The sequence below is a fragment of the Scylla paramamosain genome, chromosome 21, assembly GCF_035594125.1.
Source record: "Scylla paramamosain isolate STU-SP2022 chromosome 21, ASM3559412v1, whole genome shotgun sequence".
NCBI lineage: Eukaryota > Metazoa > Arthropoda > Malacostraca > Decapoda > Portunidae > Scylla > Scylla paramamosain.
In genome coordinates, this window is record NC_087171.1 from 2,583,588 (window position 1) to 2,602,786 (window position 19,199).

General features: G+C 39.0%; 1 protein-coding gene across 3 annotated transcripts in view; it reads left to right on the top strand.

Annotated features, from left to right (window-relative positions):
* LOC135110858 (ATP-dependent RNA helicase DHX8-like) overlaps positions 1 to 19,199 on the top strand; it is a gene marked incomplete at its 3' end in the record, with an annotated part of 103,960 nt that overhangs the window by 21,148 nt on the left and 63,613 nt on the right. For all 3 annotated transcript variants that reach the window (XM_064023469.1, XM_064023470.1, XM_064023471.1), the window contains 2 exon segments: positions 1 to 165; positions 17,361 to 18,302. The exon segment at positions 1 to 165 is cut by the window's left edge and continues 324 nt beyond it. In XM_064023469.1, the coding sequence (XP_063879539.1) occupies positions 1 to 165; positions 17,361 to 18,302 (1,107 nt within the window).

Below are 19,199 nucleotides of genomic sequence, written 5' to 3' on the forward strand. Positions count from 1 at the left end.
AAGTCAAGATGGCCCAGAGGGAAAGTGAAATGGATTCTCAACCTTCAAATCTTGGGCAAAACTGGAATGATCCTCTTCCTGAGATCCAACGCAGTGATTCTGCTATGTCCCGGGGCTTGACATCTCAGCAGCAAGAAGTACCTGAATGGAAGAGACACATCACAGGTTAGTATTGTTGTATTCCCTAATGAGACGTCACTCTCATGACACAAATGAGGTAATTTTCTCTTTAATTATGTGATTATGATTAAGGAGGCAGGGGTAGGTGTAAACCACTGTATGCTGTTGGGCCTTGCTGTGGAGTTATTTAGCCAGCTGTGGCAGACCTAAGCCCCTGGGGTGTAGTATGATGATCATTGGAACTGTCTCTTTCCTTCACATCACCTTCATATCATCTGTTCCTCCCAAGTGCAGGGCTTGTCACCACAAAGCACTCTCAACACTGTGATTGGCAGAGGCATCCACTTGCCATCATAGGTTCTGTTCAGATTATTTCCTGACCTCTAGATTTGGCCATTTCTAAAATAGGAATAGGGTTCAGCAGAAGTGTAATGTAGGATTGAACTTAAGCAGAAAATTATTTACCTTATTTTCATTTATCTATACTTATAATTTCCACATTTAAGTGTGACAACTCAAAGATGTGAGTTTGATCCTCAGTTGATTTTGATTTTATAGCAACCTTTCATTGGGACCGAGATGATCTCATGATGGCCTGACAGAATGCTGGATCATTTGATATCACACTCCTTTTCCGTCAGTGATCAATGAGGACCGATGGGAGTAAGATGTGTCACTCTTTATCAGGACTATATCTGCCATCTTTGAAGGAAAGTGATTTTCAAGTCTTCATGCTCCTTAACATCTCTCCTATAAACTTTACAAATAATAGTTACTCATGTTTGTCCCAATTTTCTACCACCTATTTCATCTGAAGAAGCCCTACCTTAGGCTGCATCCACACTGAGAATAAGAAAGCGGGTGAGAGAGGTTGGGTGAATTTGAGTGGTTACATTGGAAGCGATTTCAGGCAGGAGTTGCCATGGCAATGGGCTTCTGCCTATCACTCCACCACCTCCCCAGAAACCCCCACCCACATCAGTTGATTTACTGGGCAGTAAGTTCAAGGTCATGATTCATAGGTTCATCATCAATGCTCTGTATACATGCCACCCATGAAACTAGAAGATGAGCATGTCAAATCAGTATGTGATGAGAAAGGAAATTCTGATATAATATGGCAGAACATACTGATGTATTGTAAAATAATTATGTGAGAGATTCAATAAAGGCATGATTTTGCTATAAAGGAGACAAGTAGCAAGTAACCTCGCAACGCATTATCCATCATCCCCACCATGATGAAGCAGAGCCACTGTTGGTGTACACAAGAAATGAGGTAAAAATGTTGTTACAAAGAGTCGTGGTTTGTTTATGTGGCAAGTTTTTGAAAAATATGCTCATACCATCGTGTTCAGGAAACTTTTATGTAGAAGGTGAAAGAGTTTATTTATTTTAGCATTCATACCATAGCTGCTGAATATGGTGGCCTTAAGAGAAATGTGTTATAAACTTTTCATGGTGGTGTTTTAACTTCAGCTCACCATTATTTCTTTATTTTTGTTTTTACCAAACTTTTACAAGTATAGCTGAGTTCTGCAATTGCTACTGAGTATAGTAGTCAACCAAAATGCCCTATCTAGTTTCTGAGGTTAGATACAGCAGATAGTATAGAAACATCTCTGTGATGCTGCTCATTCCAACCTGATGAACTTGCGTGAGAAAAGTAAACTTTTGACTCTTGCTTTCTCGCCTTTCAACCTGTGGACCTGCACTTGTTCCGGGCACCAAACACTTCATGTGGAAATTATGGGTATACATACTGTAAATGAGAATAAAGAAAGTATTTACTTGCTGAAGCTCACTTCTGCATTACACTTCCTATTTTAGAAATGGTCACGTCTAAAAGTAGGGAGTTACCTGAATAATTTTACTCATCATAATGCTGAGAGTGCTGTTTGGTGATGAGGCCTATGCTTGGGAGGAGAGGATGATGTTAGCATGGTCATGTGTGGGACAGGCTGTTTTGATGTCACAGCAGGTGGATCATTCTTATTGGTGAATTTAGTACCAGTATGATTATAGTGTGCCAAATACAATAGCTGTGATAAAAATATTGCTTCATTTCCTTTTATCTAATTACAGCATAAATTTACCAAAATTGCAGTGCTAATACACTTATTAACAGTATATAACAAGGATCACTTGTTGTGTTGTAATTGTGAGCTGCATTGGTCACTTTTAGCTATCTTTCTATGTATGAGTACCTATATATCAGGCTGGCAATCCCACATGGGGTGGCCCAGACAAAACACTACACACCTCCCTCCCTCCCTCCCTCACTCTCTCCCTCACCCTTTTGCCACCGCTGCTGGCTGGATGTTCTGCCTCATTTACTTACCTTTGTCCAATAAATCAGAAGGATGGTCCATAGCCCATATGTGTCCAATAAGTGTGAAATCCAATATAATGAGGGTTTACTGTAATACCAATATTAATACCGGTATTAATGTTATAATATGTGACAGGAGAAGCATTCACAGTTCAACTAAAGTGTATTATGCAGCTGTAATAAACATAATATTGAGTATATTATTATATATAAATTTCACTGTTTCCAATACTTTTCATTTAATTAATAATCTTCAAGTGACAGGCTTCATTTTGGTACCAAAATGAGCACTGTACGTCAATTAGAAATGAAGTCACAGTTACAAACACTTTTGTTGAACTCTGAATGCTTCTCCTGTAAAATTTCATTTTTGGGGACTTGACCGCCTTTGGATGCAGAGGCCCTCAAATGTGGATGTGGATATGGTATCATATGAATGTATCTCAAGCCTTTTGAAAATGCCACTATGTAAATACAACCAGATAAACACACACACACACACACACACACACACACACACACACACACACACACTAGCAGCCAGGGCCTTGAGCAGACATATCCAAGGTGGTCTCCATATATACTATGATTTCCTGATAGCAGTTGGACCAGCCATGGCATTCAAGCCTAGTTGTGTTCTTAAGGGTCTAGAGCTGTGTTGTGTGCACTGTTCTACTGCATAATCAGTGATTAGACAAAAGAAATGACAGAAGGTGGTGGTTCAACAAAGGACTGAGAACAACAACAATGTGTTGTGTGTACTGTTCTACTGCATAATCAGTGATTAGACAAAAGAAATGGCAGAAGGAGGTGGTTCAACAAAGGACCGAGAACAACAACAATGTCGGATAATATTGTTATGACCAGATCCATCCCTTCTTACAGCTACCACTAATTCAAGTCAGCTTTTGTTAAGCCACCACTCTTGAAGCCTAGTGCAGGGCAAATACTACATGAATCCTGGCAATTTGCTGGTCACAGCTATAGCGAACCACTATAGCCTCAGAGATCACCACCCTGTTTCGACCCACAGGGAAAAAATACAGTGCACACTTCTCCCACTTGCTGGGAAAGGACTTACCAAGCTAAGTCCCAGGGAGAAAGGCAGAAAAGACACCACAAACACAAGGCTATACTACCCCATGGACAAAACCTTCCACAACAGGTGTCCACCCACTGCTCAACAGGATATTATAACTCTCTGGTCTGAGTTTAACTTCTTTCTAATCTCTCCAAAGACAGACTCAACTTCCTTAAAAACTCTTGAGTCTAGAGAGAAAGCAGATAGCAGAACATGACTGGCAACACAAAATTATCCTCTGGCCAAGATGACAGACAGCAACACACATAGCACAGCCAGTAACATTTAAAGATACAAGACACTGGACTTTGACAGATAAGAGGGGGATGAATGCCTGCTCACAAAATGGATGCTGTACAAATCCTGATCACGAATGGTGGGACCACACCAAGGCAAATCCCCCTGCCTTAAACTCTGGAGAGCAACCACACAACAACTCCTCCCATGGGGCTAGTATAATATTCAGTCATGTGAGATGTACCACTAATATCATCCCCCCAACCCTGGATAATTTATAACATGCCCCAAAATACAGCCTCAACTGCCAGCTCACCAAAGTACGTCTCTCCTACTCATGTTAAACGACAGTGGACAAAGGAAGCTCCATGGCATGCCAAGCAATGCCATGGGTGGCTTGGCCATGTGACAGGGAAAAGGGGGAGGAATGGGGAGCCCAGGACAGCATGGCTTGTGTCTCACACTGTGTCGCTCAGTTGATCAGCAGTAATTGGATTTCAATTTATTTGCTTGCTGTAGTTCACCAAAGTGGTCAGTTGCATTTTAATTGTTTCATTACAAACTTTGGTTTCTTCTTTTTCTGATGGTAGCATTTCTAATATGCCAAAACAATAGTAAGTGGGGGAAATAAATAAATGAACATACTAACTTTCAATGAAACTGACTACAACTCTGTGCACCACACTCATCCACCCCTCCTGCTCCCTTGCCTCTTTCTATTCTTTCTCATTTTTTCTCATTCTTCTTTAATTCTTTCTAGATAACAAGGTACTCTGTTATATTTGTAAGAGTCCAGGTATGAGGGAGTTTAGGGGCTTCAAACTGTAAGAAACCATTGTACCTAAGATAGTGTGTTTAGGAAAATCCTGCTGTTGGAAAGAATGGTATCAGAAGTGAAGGACAGGGATGCTTACCTGAAAAGGAAAAATATTGAATTAAAGAAAACCTGTCGTAGATATGCAGGGAAAGTTAAGTACTGTGAAAAGAGTGGATGTCAATACAAAAAATGTCAAGGAAATTAATAAGAGGCATGGAATGGAATAAGCAGGAAGAAAAAAATAATTTAAAGGACATTATGGAAATGCAGTGTAAGGAAGAGATTAAAAACTCTTTGGTGAAAGTAATTCAGCAAAAAGGAGAATTTAGTCAGGGACATAGTAGAAAAGAAGAGTGTAATAGCCTTTGGTGTCAAGGACGAAGTCAAACCTATCAGACACAAAAGAAAGAAATTTGATAAAGAATTAGTTAGCTAAGAAAATGGTTGGTCAAGCTGAAGAGGAAAGTAACAACATGGTGGCAAAGAGTGAAGAAGTGACCAGGATTGGTATACATGTGGAAGGAGGTAACAGGTCAATAAGTGTTAGATTTCAGTTCCAAATTGCTGCTGAAATGGTATTGTCAAGTGTCTGGAGACTGTCAATAAAGGAGGACCGTAAACAGATATGGATAAGAAAAGCCCTAGACAAGCAGGAAACAAAGAAAATGAATGAAATGAAGTGAAAGAAGGAAACCAAGGAAGAAAAAACTATTTCTATTGGAAAGTAAACTAAAGAAATGGTACAGGGAACAGGGAGAGGAGTTAAAGGGCTAAAGAAGGCATATAGTAATATTATCTGCATAAGAAGATGAAAATGATTTCTCAAGAAAAAATAAGCCTTACTTCATGGGAATAGCAGACACTAAGTTAAGTGATGAAATTACTGCAGTTACTATTGGGGAAGGAAAGTACAACATGTGGATGAAAAACAAAAAAAAAAAGAAACAGGATGGTGGAGTAATGATGTCAATAAGAAAAGAACTGCAAGTGAAAAAAATATTTTTCAGAGAAGAAAATGTGAAAATGATTGAAGTGAAGATAAGACAGGCAGGAAAAGGGCTAAGGGCTCTTGTTGTGGTATATGTTCCACCTAAGATGAGCTCATGGAGGAAAGAAGATTATGACTCTGTGCTGGAAGATACAACAGAATATTTGGACAGAATAGTAAGTAAAATTGACAGGGTAGTACCGTTAGGAGATTTTATCTGCAAAGAAGTGGAGTCATGTCATGAGGATACAAACTCCTGATGGAGTTGTCAAGAACACAAGATACAGAGGAGACAAAGAACCATCTAGACTTAATATAACCATAAGATAAGATGGATAGATAACCATAGCTGGGCGCAATGACAAAAAAAATTATTACAATATCCAATAAATTGATAATGATAACTTTATCGGCTATAACTGATAAGATAATTGGCTTTATATTTATTGCCTGATAACTATCAACCGATAAATCAATAAATCTAAAATTCTGATACTAGCAATAATGATATTCATATTTGAAATAAAAAAAATCACTAAATCCAAATCTTTATTTTCATCTTTATCATAGAAATAAAAAAAATTATAAATCTTAGAAAAAACTTCAAATTCAATGTTTATCCTGTCTCTTCACTAATGAAAGGTATTGTTCAAAGTAAAGTAGCTACATTTGTTTTTTGAAAGTTTAAAACTTCAACATGCTCACATTTCAAAAGCAAATTATCAATTATTGCTAGTCTGAAATCAAAAGTATTGGTGACACCGATGAATCAATAGCGCAGAAAAAATAATTATCAGATAACCGATAACTCAATATCATTATTGTGATAAATTATCATGATAACACCCACCTATGAAGATAACTGATAGACAAGTTGGATTTTATGGAGGGAGATTGTGCACAACTAAGTTGATCTATTTTTACTTGAGTAATTGATATAGCACAAGAACGAGATGGATGGGTGGATTATATATACAGGGAGTTCTTGACTTGTGTCGGAATTCCTGCGTGACGTTATGTGATTTTCACTGTAAGTTGGAACTCATCATAAGTATAATAAAACCTCCATAAAGCAAGCTACATGGGGTGAGGTGGCTGATGGTTTATCTGAAAGTTTGGTTTATCCAACAATACACATTTTTGGCTGGTTTCTAGGTACATAAACATGTACATTTATTGTTATTTACAGAATATTTGTTAGCACATTATAAGCACATTATAAACAAGATAGATATTTACAGCATATTTTATTATTACACACTGTACACAATGCACTAACTGGTCACTTAAGAGTTCACTTAATATTATGCAACTACACACTTAGTGTTCACTTAAGCTCACTTAACTGTACACAACACACTGGTCACATAAGAGCTAACATAATATTATGCACTGTACTACTAGTGTACTTTTGCTTGTTACTCAGTGTCTGAGTCAAAGATGTTGGCTGGTGGTTCTGATGTGGTTAGGGATGGAGTGGAGCTGGGAAGACTGGCTGAGGAGGTTGATTAGAGCATTTGGGTTATCTGATATTCAGTTTATTCAGGTTCAGTTTAGGGAGGTTTTACTGTACCTATGTCACTCACCTACACTTTCAAACAGTCTCAAACAATCTCTTAGTCTTCTCCTGAATCAACATGTCTCACTGGGATATGCCATTGATGCTGTTCTTCCAGCCAAAGCAATAATAATCTTTTCATCTCAAGAATGAGATTACTATGCTTCTTTGTAATCACAGTTGATTTCATAGGAGCAGATCCTTTCATATATTCAAGTATACACTTTTTATTGCCGATGATCGTCAAAACAGATGTGCAACTTAGGCCAAGGCCAATGTTCGTTGGTGTTTCACCCTTTTCTGAGTCCTTTATTATATCTAATTTTACTTCCATGGAGATGGCTTTCCTTTTCATTGAAACACTACCATTAGAAGTCTGATTTAAGCTTGGGAGCCATAATGAAGGGCAAAAAGTTCCCAAAAAGACAACACAAATGAAAGAAAGCGAATGTAACACTCCGATATGGCGTACAATTGGTGAATGTAATTTAAACAAAGCTGCCTTCCTTGTATAGCGCCATGTGACAACGTATTTGTAAACTCGGGAACTCCCTGCCTGTTTCTGTATTTCCACCTTCCTATGACTTGAATTCCTTCAAGAGGGAGGTTTCAAGACACTTATCCATCAATTTTTGACTAGTGCTTTGACCCTTTTATGGGACTGGCATTTCAGTGGGCATTTTTTTTTTTATTGAATTTTTGTTGCCTTTGGCCAGTGTCCCTCTTACATAAAAAAAAAAAATATCTATGGGAGATGGCGATGTAACCACGAAATGGTGTAGGTTGAGGACGTCATAAACTGAGGATCCCTTGTACTTGGATTTAATAAAGGCATTTGACAAGGTGCCACAATACAGACTCCTGTGGAAGATGAAGAACACTGGTGGAGTGGGATGGGGACTTCTGAAGTGGATGGAAGAGTTCCTAAGTGATAGGGAAATGAGAACAATCACTAGAGATCAGAAGTCATCCTGGAAGAAAGTAATTAATGGAGTACCCTAAGGTTGAGTAATGGCTCCAGTCATGTTCGCTGTGTGTGTAAATGATATGACAGAAGGGATCAACAGCTGTAGGAGTTTATTTGCAGATGATGCTAAATTGATGACAAAAATAGAGACGGAAGAACATCAGCTTCTATGAAGTTAGGAGTTATGAGACGTCTCTGCCAGTTTTTCTCACCCCACCCCCCCCCGCTGCTAACTCTGTACAATGGCCTTATCCGTCCATGTTTGGAGTATGCTTCACGTGTCTGGGGGGTTCCACTCATACTGCTCTTCTAGACTGGGTGGAATCAAAAGCTTTTCGTCTCATCAACTCCTCTCCTCTAACTGACTGTCTTCAGCCTCTCTTTCATTGCCACAATGTTGCATCTCTAGCTGTCTTCCACCGCTGTTTTCATGCTAACTGCTCTTCTGATCTTGCTAATTGCATGCCTCCCCTCCTCCTGCGGCCTCACTGCACAAAACTCTTCTTTCTCTCACCCCTATTCTGTCCACCTCTCTAACGCAAGAGTTAACCAGTATTCTCTATCATTCATCCCTTTCTCTGGTAAACTCTAGAACTCCCTGCCTGGTTCTGTATTTCCACCTTCCTATGACTTGAATTCCTTCAAGAGGGAGGTTTCAAGACACTTATCCTTCAGTTTTCGTCTACTGCTTTGGACCCTTTCAGTTGGCATTTCAGTGGGCATTTTTTGTTATTGGACTTTTGTTGCCCTTGGCCAGTGTCCCTCCTACATAAAAAAAAGAAAAAAAGAAAAGTCTACAGCAAGATCTGAACCAAACTGAGAAGTGGAGCCATAAATGGGAAATGGATATTTACACAAAAATAAAATGTAGCCTATTAGAATTTGGGAAGAGTAAAAAAAAGATCATCTGGTGTTTATAAGTTGGAAAATGATTACCATATTGGGAAAAGAACAAAAGAAAAGACCATGGAGCGATAGTAGCAGACACATCATCACTTGAGTACCATATAAACAAGATTATGGAGAAATCAATGAATCTACTGAGGAATATAAGAATTGCATTTGCACACTTGAATGAATAAATGATAAGGAAACTAATTGTAACAATGATTAATCTAAGATTGGAATTTGCAGCTGCAGTGTGGTCACCAAGTTTAAAGAAGTATATCAGGAAAATGGAGAGGATACAAAGAGCAGCAAATAAGATGGTCTCAAGCTTAACCCTTTCATTCTGGTGATCATATATGAACGATTGCATCAGTGCGTCCGTAGCGACGGCGATCGTTCCCATAATCAAGAATTTTCACGCCTCAATTTTGAGCTCCAAGCGCGATTTCTCGAGTTAGATGGTGCGTGGAAGTGTCTGGCATCTGTTTCCACCCGTAGTGTTGTCACTAGCTCTGTATATTTAGCAGTAACTAAGCTATTCTCCCATTCTGAGGGCGACACTTGGCAACCCCAGCGACCTGCCGTGTGGAAAGCACCCTGATAAGAGCCAAGGGACCTGATAAGAGTGAAGGACATGGACAGCTTGATAATATGGAAGGATCTCAGATCCTTCCCTATTATTATGTGTGTGTGTGTGTGTGTGTGTGTGTGTGTGTGTGTGTGTGTGTGTGTGTCTTCTGCGGGCTGTTTCTGGTTGACGGATCACACAGCAAGATCCTTGATAAGCCATAACTAACCTTTTCAGAGGTCACATCGAGCTACAAAGTACATCATTGTATTCGGAATAACACATTGAAAAAAAAATATTAGTATTCAAACAGTCTTCTGACAATTTCTAGGTTTATGATTTTTACCCGTCATGGCTTACGGGAAAATAGTTTAATCACCGGAATATAAGGGTTAAGTGATATGGTGTATGAAAAGAGACTAGAAAAACAATCTTCTGACACTGAAACAAAGAAAAGAGAGAGAGGAGACTTAATTGTGGTGTATAGATTAATGGAAAGATTGGAAAAGCTCGATAAAAATTATATTGTGATGTGGGATACAAGGGACACTAGAGGACACAGAAAAAAGCTGAAAAAGGAAACTTGAAAAAGAAATATCAAAAAGAATAGTTTTCTGCACAGAGTAGTTGGCACATTTCCTTTCAGAAAAGGAATGTCATGTGTGACAAATTTACTAAGTTTCTATACAAGAGTAATAGATGAAGTACAAAACAGAGATGGGTGGGTACATGCAGTGTACTTGGACATCTAAAAAGCTTTTGATAAAGTTCCACATGAAAGACTATTGTGGAAGATGGAACATATAGGAGGACTGAGAGAGACAATGCTAAAATGGATGAGAGACTACTCTAAGGATAGAGACATGAGAACTGTGATCAGGGACACCAGTTCAAGTTGGAGTAATGTAACAAGTGGAGTGCCACATGGGTCAGTGTTAGCACCCATTATGTTCCAAATATACATCAGTGATATGCTGATGATGCAAAATTGTTAAGAGTAATAAAGAGCCATGTTTGATTGTATGAAGTTGCAAAGAAATATTGACAAGATTTTTGAGTGGAGCAAGAGGTGGAAATTATAATTGAATGCTAAGAAATGCTATGTGATGGAAATGGGAAAGAATAAAAGAAGATCTGCTTGGACTATAAAATGGAGAAGTAATAATGAAGAGCAAGGAGGAGAAAGACCTAGGAGTGGTTATTCAAGATACCCTGACCCCAGAACATCATATAAATGAGGTATTTGGTTCGATATACAGGATGTTAACAAATATTAAGGTGGCATTTAATTACATGGATAAGACTATGATGAAAAAAATTATAGCCACTATGCTACATCCCAGACTGGAATATGCAGCAGTGGTGTGGTCTCTGCATGTGAAGAAAGATATAAAGAAGTTGGAAAGAATTCAGAGGGCAGCTACAAGGATAGTACCAGTGCTGAAAGACCTAACATACCTAGAGAGGTTGAAGGAAATGGGGCTGCCAGCTTTGCAAGTTAGAAGAGAAAGAGATCTAATAATGATGTATAAAATAGTTAACCACATTGAGAAAATAGACAAACAGACCTAACTGAACATTTCTCTTTGTGTCTCACAACACAAGGGGGCAGTCACAGCCTGGCCTCTAAAGACAACTCTCTTCCTCCACAGAAAACAACAAGGACCTAATAACACACACACCCTTCACTCAAAAATTTTAAAATCATCATGGCAACTCCTACACCAGCCTCGGAGTTCACATCTGGGGAGGGGACCATAAATGTCCCCAGGTCAGACTGCCTTTCTGTCGACGACCTTAAGTGTCTTGACACCCCCCTCAACTTTTTCTTCATTAACTTCTGCAACATTTGTGGTCTAAGATCAAATTTTCAATCTGTAGAACACCACCTCTCTTCTAAACCTCATCTTCTTTTCCTCACTGAAACTCAGGTGTCTGAGGCAACTGACAGTAGCCCCTTTTCTGTTCCCTCCTACTTTCTCTATCCTCATTTTCGATCCAAAGGTGGATGCTGTGTTTATGTGTGCAATGACTTAACCTGCTCTCGTGTCCACACTCTTGAATCTTCTGAGTTTTCCACCATATGGCTACGACTACAGAGTCACTCTCAAACTAAATTTATCTGTGCTGTATACCTTTCACCTAACTCCTCTGACTATAAGAAATTCTTTGACTACTTAACTTCCAAAGTGGAGCACATTCTGACCCTCTTCCCTTTTGCAGAGATCTCCATTCTTGGTGACTTCAATTTCACCATCAGCTTTGGCTTTCCTCTCCATTCTCTGACCATCCTGGTGAACTAGCCTTCAACTTTGCTATCCTCCACGACCTAGAGCAGTTGGTGCAACACCTTACTTGTATTCCTGACCGTCTTGGAGATACGCCCAACATTCTTGACCTTTAGCTGACTTCTAATCCTTCTGCTTATGCTGTCACCCTTTCTTCTCCATTGGGCTCCTCTGATCATAATCTCATATCTGTATCTTGTCCTATCGCTCCAATCCCTCCTCAGGATCCCCCTAAGTGAAGGTGCCTCTGGCGTTTTGCCTCTGCTAGTTGGGAGGACCTGAGGAGGTATTTTGCTGATTTTCCTTGGAATGATTACTGCTTCCATGTCAGAGACCCATCTTTGTGTGCTGAGTGCATAACAGAGGTGATAGTGTCTGGCATGGAGGTGTACATTCCTCACTCTTTTTCTCGTCCTAAACCTTCTAAACCTTGGTTTAGCACAGCTTGTTCTCATGCTATACATGATAGAGAGGTGGCCCAAAAAAGGTACTTAAGCCTTCCATCACCAGAATCTCATGTACTTTATATTTCTGCATGGAACCATGCCAAGTCTATTCTCCAACTAGCCAAAAACTCCTTCATTAACAGAAAGTGTCAAAACCTTTCAAGATCTAACTCCCCTCGTGACTTCTGGCATCTAGCCAAAATTATCTCCAATAACTTTGCTTCTTCTTCTTTCCCTCCTTTATTTCAACCAGATGGCACCACTGCTATCACTGCTATCACATCTATTTTTAAAGCTGAACGCTTCACTCAAACCTTTGCTAAAAACTCTACCTTGGATGATTCAGGGCTTGTTCCTCCCTCTCCTCCACCCTCTGACTACTTCATGCCACCTATTAAAATTCTTCGCAATGATGTTTTCCATGCCCTTGCTGGCCTAAACCCTCAGAAGGCTTATGGACCTGATGGGGTCCCTCCTATTTTTCTCTGAAACTGTGCCTCCGTGCTTGCACCTTGCCTAGTTAAACTGTTTCAGCTCTGTCTGTCAACATCTACCTTTCCTTCTTGCTGGAAGTTTGCCTACATTCAACCTGTTCCTAAAAAGGGTAATTGTTCTAATCCTTCAAACTACCATCCTATTGCTTTAATTTCCTGCCTATCTGAAGTTTTTGAATCTATCCACAACAGGAAGATTCTTAAACATTTATCACTTCACAACCTTCTATCTGATCGCCAGTATGGGTTCCGTCAAGGCTGCTCTACTGGTGATCTTCTGGCTTTTCTTACTGAGTCTTGGTCATCCTCTTTTAGAGATTTTGGTGAAACTTTTGCTGTTGCCTTGGACATATCAAAAGCTTTTGATAGAGTCTGGCACAAAGCTTTGATTTCCAAACTACCCTCCTACGGTTTCTATCCTTCTCTCTGTAACTTCATCTCAAGTTTCCTTTCTGACCGTTCTATTGCTGTTATGGTAGACGGTCACTATTCTTCTCCTAAATCTATTAACAGTGGTGTTCCTCAGGGTTCTGTCCTGTCACCCACTCTCTTTTCATTATTCATTAATGATCTTCTAAACCAAACTTCTTGTCCTATCCACTCCTATGCTGATGATACCACCCTGCACTTTTCCACGTCTTTTCATAGACGTCCAACCCTTCAGAAGGTAAACATTTCACGCAGGGAAGCCACAGAACGCTTGACTTCTGATCTTTCTAAAATTTCTGATTGGGGCAGAGCTAACTTGGTATTATTCAGTGCCTCAAAAACTTAATTCCTCCATCTATCAACTTGACACAACCTTCCAGACAACTATCCCCTCTTCTTCAGTGACACTCAACTGTCCCCCTCTTCTACACTGAACATCCTCGATCTGTCCTTTACTTATAATCTGAACTGGAAACTTCACATCTCATCTCTAGCTAAAACAGCTTCTATGAAGTTAGGCGTTCTGAGACGTCTCTGCCAGTTTTTCTCACCCCCGCCAGCTGCTAACTCTGTGCAAGGGTCTTATCCTTCCATGTATGGAGTATGCTTCACATGTCTGGGGGGGGTTCCACTCATACTGCTCTCCTAGACAGGGTGGAATCAAAAGCTTTTCGTCTCATCAACTCCTCTCCTCTAACTGACTGTCTTCAGCCTCTCTCTCACTGCCGCAATGTTGCATCTCTAGCTGTCTTCTACTGCTATTTTCATGCTAATTGCTCTTCTGATCTTTCTAACTGCATGCCTCCCCTCCTCCTGCAGCCTTGCTGCACAAGACTTTCTTCTTTCTCTCACCCCTATTCTGTCCACCTCTCTAATGCAAGAGTTGACCAGTATTCTTAATCATTCATCCCTTTCTCTGGTAAACTCTGGAACTCCCTGCCTGCTTCTGTATTTCCACCTTCCTATGACTTGAATTCCTTCAAGAGGGAAGTTTCAAGACACTTATTCATCAATTTTTGACTACTGCTTTGACCCTTTTATGGGACTGGCATTTCAGTGGGCATTTTTTTTTATTGGATTTTTGTTGCCCTTGGCCAGTGTCCTTCTTACATAAAAAAAAAAAAAAACATGTGGGTATTATCACGATAATTTATCGTGATAACAATATTGGATTATCAGTTATCTGATAATTATTTTCCTGCGTTATCGATTCATCGGTATTGCCGATACTTTTGGTTCCAAACTAGCAATAATCAATAATTTTTGTTTTTGAAACATGAGCATGTTGAAGTTTAGAACTTTCAAAATGATAGGTAGTTGTTTTATTGAAAACAGTACTTTACATTAATGAAGAGACAAGATGAACATTGAATTTGAATTTTTTTCTAAGATTTTTCCAAGTTTTCTAAGATAAAGATAAATATAAAGATTTGGATTTATGAATTTTTAATTTAAAATATCAGTATTGTTATCACTAGTATCAAGATTTTGGATTTATCAATTTATTGGCTATCACCTTATTGGGCAATAAATTTATCGGCAGTTGTTGTTATCGATTATTTCTGATAAGGTTAGCATTATCAATTTATCGGTTATCGTATTAAATTTTTTCATTATCGTGCTCAGATGTGCTCACCAGTGTGTATCATATTTTGTGGCATAGAAGATGCACTTTTTACCTGGAAAAGACTAAAAAATAACCATGCATCTTCTTCAGTGAATGTCGACTCGTACAAGTCTACAGTTGTTTTTTTCTACTTTTTAATTCTATTAATGGAAATGAAACCTCTTTTAGACAAGGAAAGTTGTGTATTATATTTAGCCAAACTTACTGTTATGGTTAACTAGTGGCAACACTGCATTAGCTTTCCCTGGCAACACCGGGCCACTAGACCAGACACTCATTATTTACTTCATACTACTTGCTGACTGGCCTACCCAAATGCTATTACCATTTACAATTCTTTATATACCATAAATATTTATGGAAAGTGAATTTTAATGAAAATATAGACTGATGAGCATTACTGAATGAAGATAATAAAGTGAGTGTTCTTGTGTTCTTGTATATTGGGCCACAGTTTTGCTTGTCCATATTTTTTTCCTAGAAATCTCCTTCCAAAAACAGGATGTGTCTTCAACAAATCATTGTCTTCTATGCCACAAAATACAGTAGTTAATGCATCAGGGAGTATCACTCACCTCTCTTGTGCCTCATAATTTCTGCCATCTTTGTGAGTGTTATTGATACTCTAGCCCACATGGCCTTACTGCTAGGACTTGCACTGGAAGTCTTTGGCTGCTTGGAAGGCATACTTAGCACTTGAGGCAAAATAAGGCACAGTCTGTACATCACATGGTCAGTCACACAAACTACACCAAAGACAGTAAATGGAAGAACATGCCAGCAATAACACTGTAACACATCCAAGCACTGATCATTCATGTAACACTGTACTTTTACTGTATTGTAAATATGCTTGCAAGCAAAATGATGATAGAGTATGAGTGTAGTAAAGGCCTGTCCACACCAGGAAACATTGTTTGGAAACAATGCTGCCAACTGTTTCCTAACAGTTAGGAAACAGTTTCTCGGAAACTGTTTCCCAATAGTTTGCAAACAGTTGGGAAACTGTTTCCAGACAGCTTGGAGGCAGTTTCCTGTTTCCGAACAGTTTGAAAACAGTTTGCTAACTTTGTTTCCCAGCTGTTTCCAACAGTTTCCTAACAGTTGGGAAATTGTTTCCAAACTGTTGGGAAACTGTTGGAAACAGTTTAAAAGAGGGGGGAATGAATGGTAGGTAGGGGAGAAAAGAAGGGTTCCCAGTTGTTTCCCAGTGCTCACAAACTCTTCTCTGTGCATTTGAATCATTGTACATCACCATGCAGTCCGGATGTGTTAGTGGGAGGGTGCAGGAAGGCATGCATTTTAAACTTTGGAATTTTACTTGTCTTGGACCGAAGCTTGTATCATCGGATTTTTGTACTGGTATGAAGAAAATAGTCTCTAATTTACACATTTTTATATCATCAGTTTCTTGTATAATGGGTGCTCACATAATGGAACCTCCCTGAACAGAGGTGGGACAGTATGAGCACAGCTCCTTTCTTTCATGTCACAACTAAATACACACACACACACACACACACACACACACACACACACACACATGAAGCTTTCCCAAGTTTGAATTAATATTTTTATGTAGAGCCTCTCAGGCCTTTTATGGATGTACATGGCCTGCTATATCATTCCTAAGCTCTTGGAGTATAGTATGGTGATGCACAAGACTATCCCATTCTACCAAGGACCAACAGGTCTATGAATGATGTGTGTATGAGTGTGTGATGCTTTGTCTGGGCCACCCTGTGTGGGATTACTGGCCTGTACAAGGGGTGAAAACAAATCTTAGCCAAGTCTCTTTGCATCAGGCCCTGACAACAGCACACCATGACTGACATAACCCTGTTTTCCTGATATGCTTAGTTGGTCAGACCATATTTTATGAACATCTTACATGTATTTGTAACCTCATCATTTATCAGTATGGGGAGTCCTCGAGTTACAATGGAGTTCTGTTCCTACACCACGTCATAAATTGATTTTTGGTGTAGGTCAGAACCAACCAAAGTAAGCACCTACTGTATGTCAGTCACCTATGCTAATGCTATAGTACTGTCATTATCTAGGACATAAAAAGATTACTACTGTATCTATAAAAAAAACATATGTGGAGGACATACAGTAAATCAAAGATAATGAAGTAAATCAGATTATAAAACATCAGCAAAGGGGAATGTGTAAGGACAAGCACTATCAGTGTAGTAACCACCACACACCAGAAGTCGAGGCCGTTGTAAACCAAGGACTCCTTGTATTATGCCCAACTGGTCTAGTTTTTTTTCTCCACCAGTTGTTCTAGTATTTCACCATTTGATTAAAGTGTGCATGGCTATATAACCTCAGATATGGTAACATGATTATAATATGTTTATAAATGAATACCGATAATGCACTAGCTGACATGAATTATAAAGTCTGCACTATTTGTGTTTGTTGTTCTGAGAACAGTATTCTATCCATTGATTATATATAAAATAATTTAATCATGTAATTTCCATTAATTATCATATTCTTGATTTTCAGGTGGAACCAGAGGATCATATGGAAAGAAAACAAATATGACTATATTGGAGCAGCGGCAAAGCCTACCCATTTATAAACTAAGAGATGAACTAATTAAAGCCATAGATGGTAATCAGATTCTCATTGTTGTAGGAGAAACTGGCTCAGGAAAAACCACTCAGATTACCCAGTATTTGGCTGAGGCAGGATTCACTGCCAAGGGCAAAATAGGCTGTACTCAGCCTAGGCGAGTGGCTGCCATGTCAGTTGCAAAAAGAGTCTCTGAAGAATTTGGTTGTCGACTTGGTCAAGAAGTTGGTTACACCATCCGTTTTGAGGACTGCACCAGCTCAGAGACAGTTATAAAATATATGACAGATGGTATGTTGTTGAGAGAGTGCCTCATTGACCCAGACATGTCAAGCTATGCTTGCATCATGCTGGATGAAGCTCATGAAAGGACTATTCATACTGATGTATTGTTTGGTCTTCTGAAACAGGCAGTAGCCAAGAGACCAGAACTAAAACTGATTGTTACTTCAGCTACTTTGGATGCTGTAAAATTTTCTGAATACTTCAACCAGGCCCCAATCTTCACTATACCTGGACGAACATTTCCTGTTGAGATTCTGTACACACGAGAGCCAGAAACAGACTACCTAGATGCAGCCCTCATCACTGTCATGCAGATCCACCTGTCTGAACCACCTGGAGATATTTTAGTTTTTCTCACAGGCCAAGAGGAGATTGACACTGCTTGTGAGCTGCTGTATGAACGAATGAAAGCACTTGGAAGTGATGTGCCTGAGCTTATAATCCTGCCTGTCTATTCAGCTCTCCCTTCAGAGATGCAAACCAGGATCTTTGAGCCTGCACCTCCAGGATCCAGGAAGGTAGTGATTGCTACAAACATTGCTGAGACATCCCTCACCATTGACGGCATTTATTATGTTGTGGATCCAGGTACGTTGTTCATCTCTTTTGTGTAGATTAGTCTGCTCTCATTGGGGGCGTGAATGTCAGATACAGCCAGCTTGGTCATTTTTATTTGGAAAATATGCCCCAATGTAGGATGATTTTAGTACTTATATTGGTGTTTTGTTGTATATTAATATAATTAAAATGTACCTTATACAAGTATTGATGGCATAGAATGCTATTTAAATCACTATTTTCAATTTTCAGTTCTTATATCAAAGTATGGTATTTATATAAAAGCAAGGAAATCTACCATATTTTATTAAGTCAGAGCTATTTCTTGGGGTATACTATAGTATGAATTCCCAACCATTTATCAAAAAATTTATTTAATATAAGAAAAAGAATAAATAAAGTAAAGACAAACTTTCACCCCCAAATATCTGTCTGTGGTACACTGTCTTCCCCAGCAGCCCACCAAAATAACAACACAACCAGCTACCACCAGAAAACCTCAGGCCATGCCTGGCAGATGATGGCATACTTTTATTTTAGTTAATACCTTCACAGGCTGGACGTGACAGTAGGATCCATGACTTATGAGATCAGTTGACTTAAAAGAGATAAAATTGCAGGGTTGTTATTTATATTGTTAATAATTGCTAAAAAATTATTTTGGTATTGATGATTTTATCTTAAAGTGATTAGGATAGTTTCATTATGACCAATTAAGTATAAATTTTGTTAAGAACTTTTTTTTTTTTATGTAGGAGGGGCACCAGCCAGTGGCAACAAAAATTCATAAAAAAAAAAAAAAGGCCCAGTGAGATGCTGGTCCCCAAATAGGGTCTGAAGTGGTAGTAAAAAATTAAAAGATAAGTGAAACCTCCCTCTTGAAGGAGTTAATCATAAAAAAGCTTTCATGCTCATAATATTTCTTGC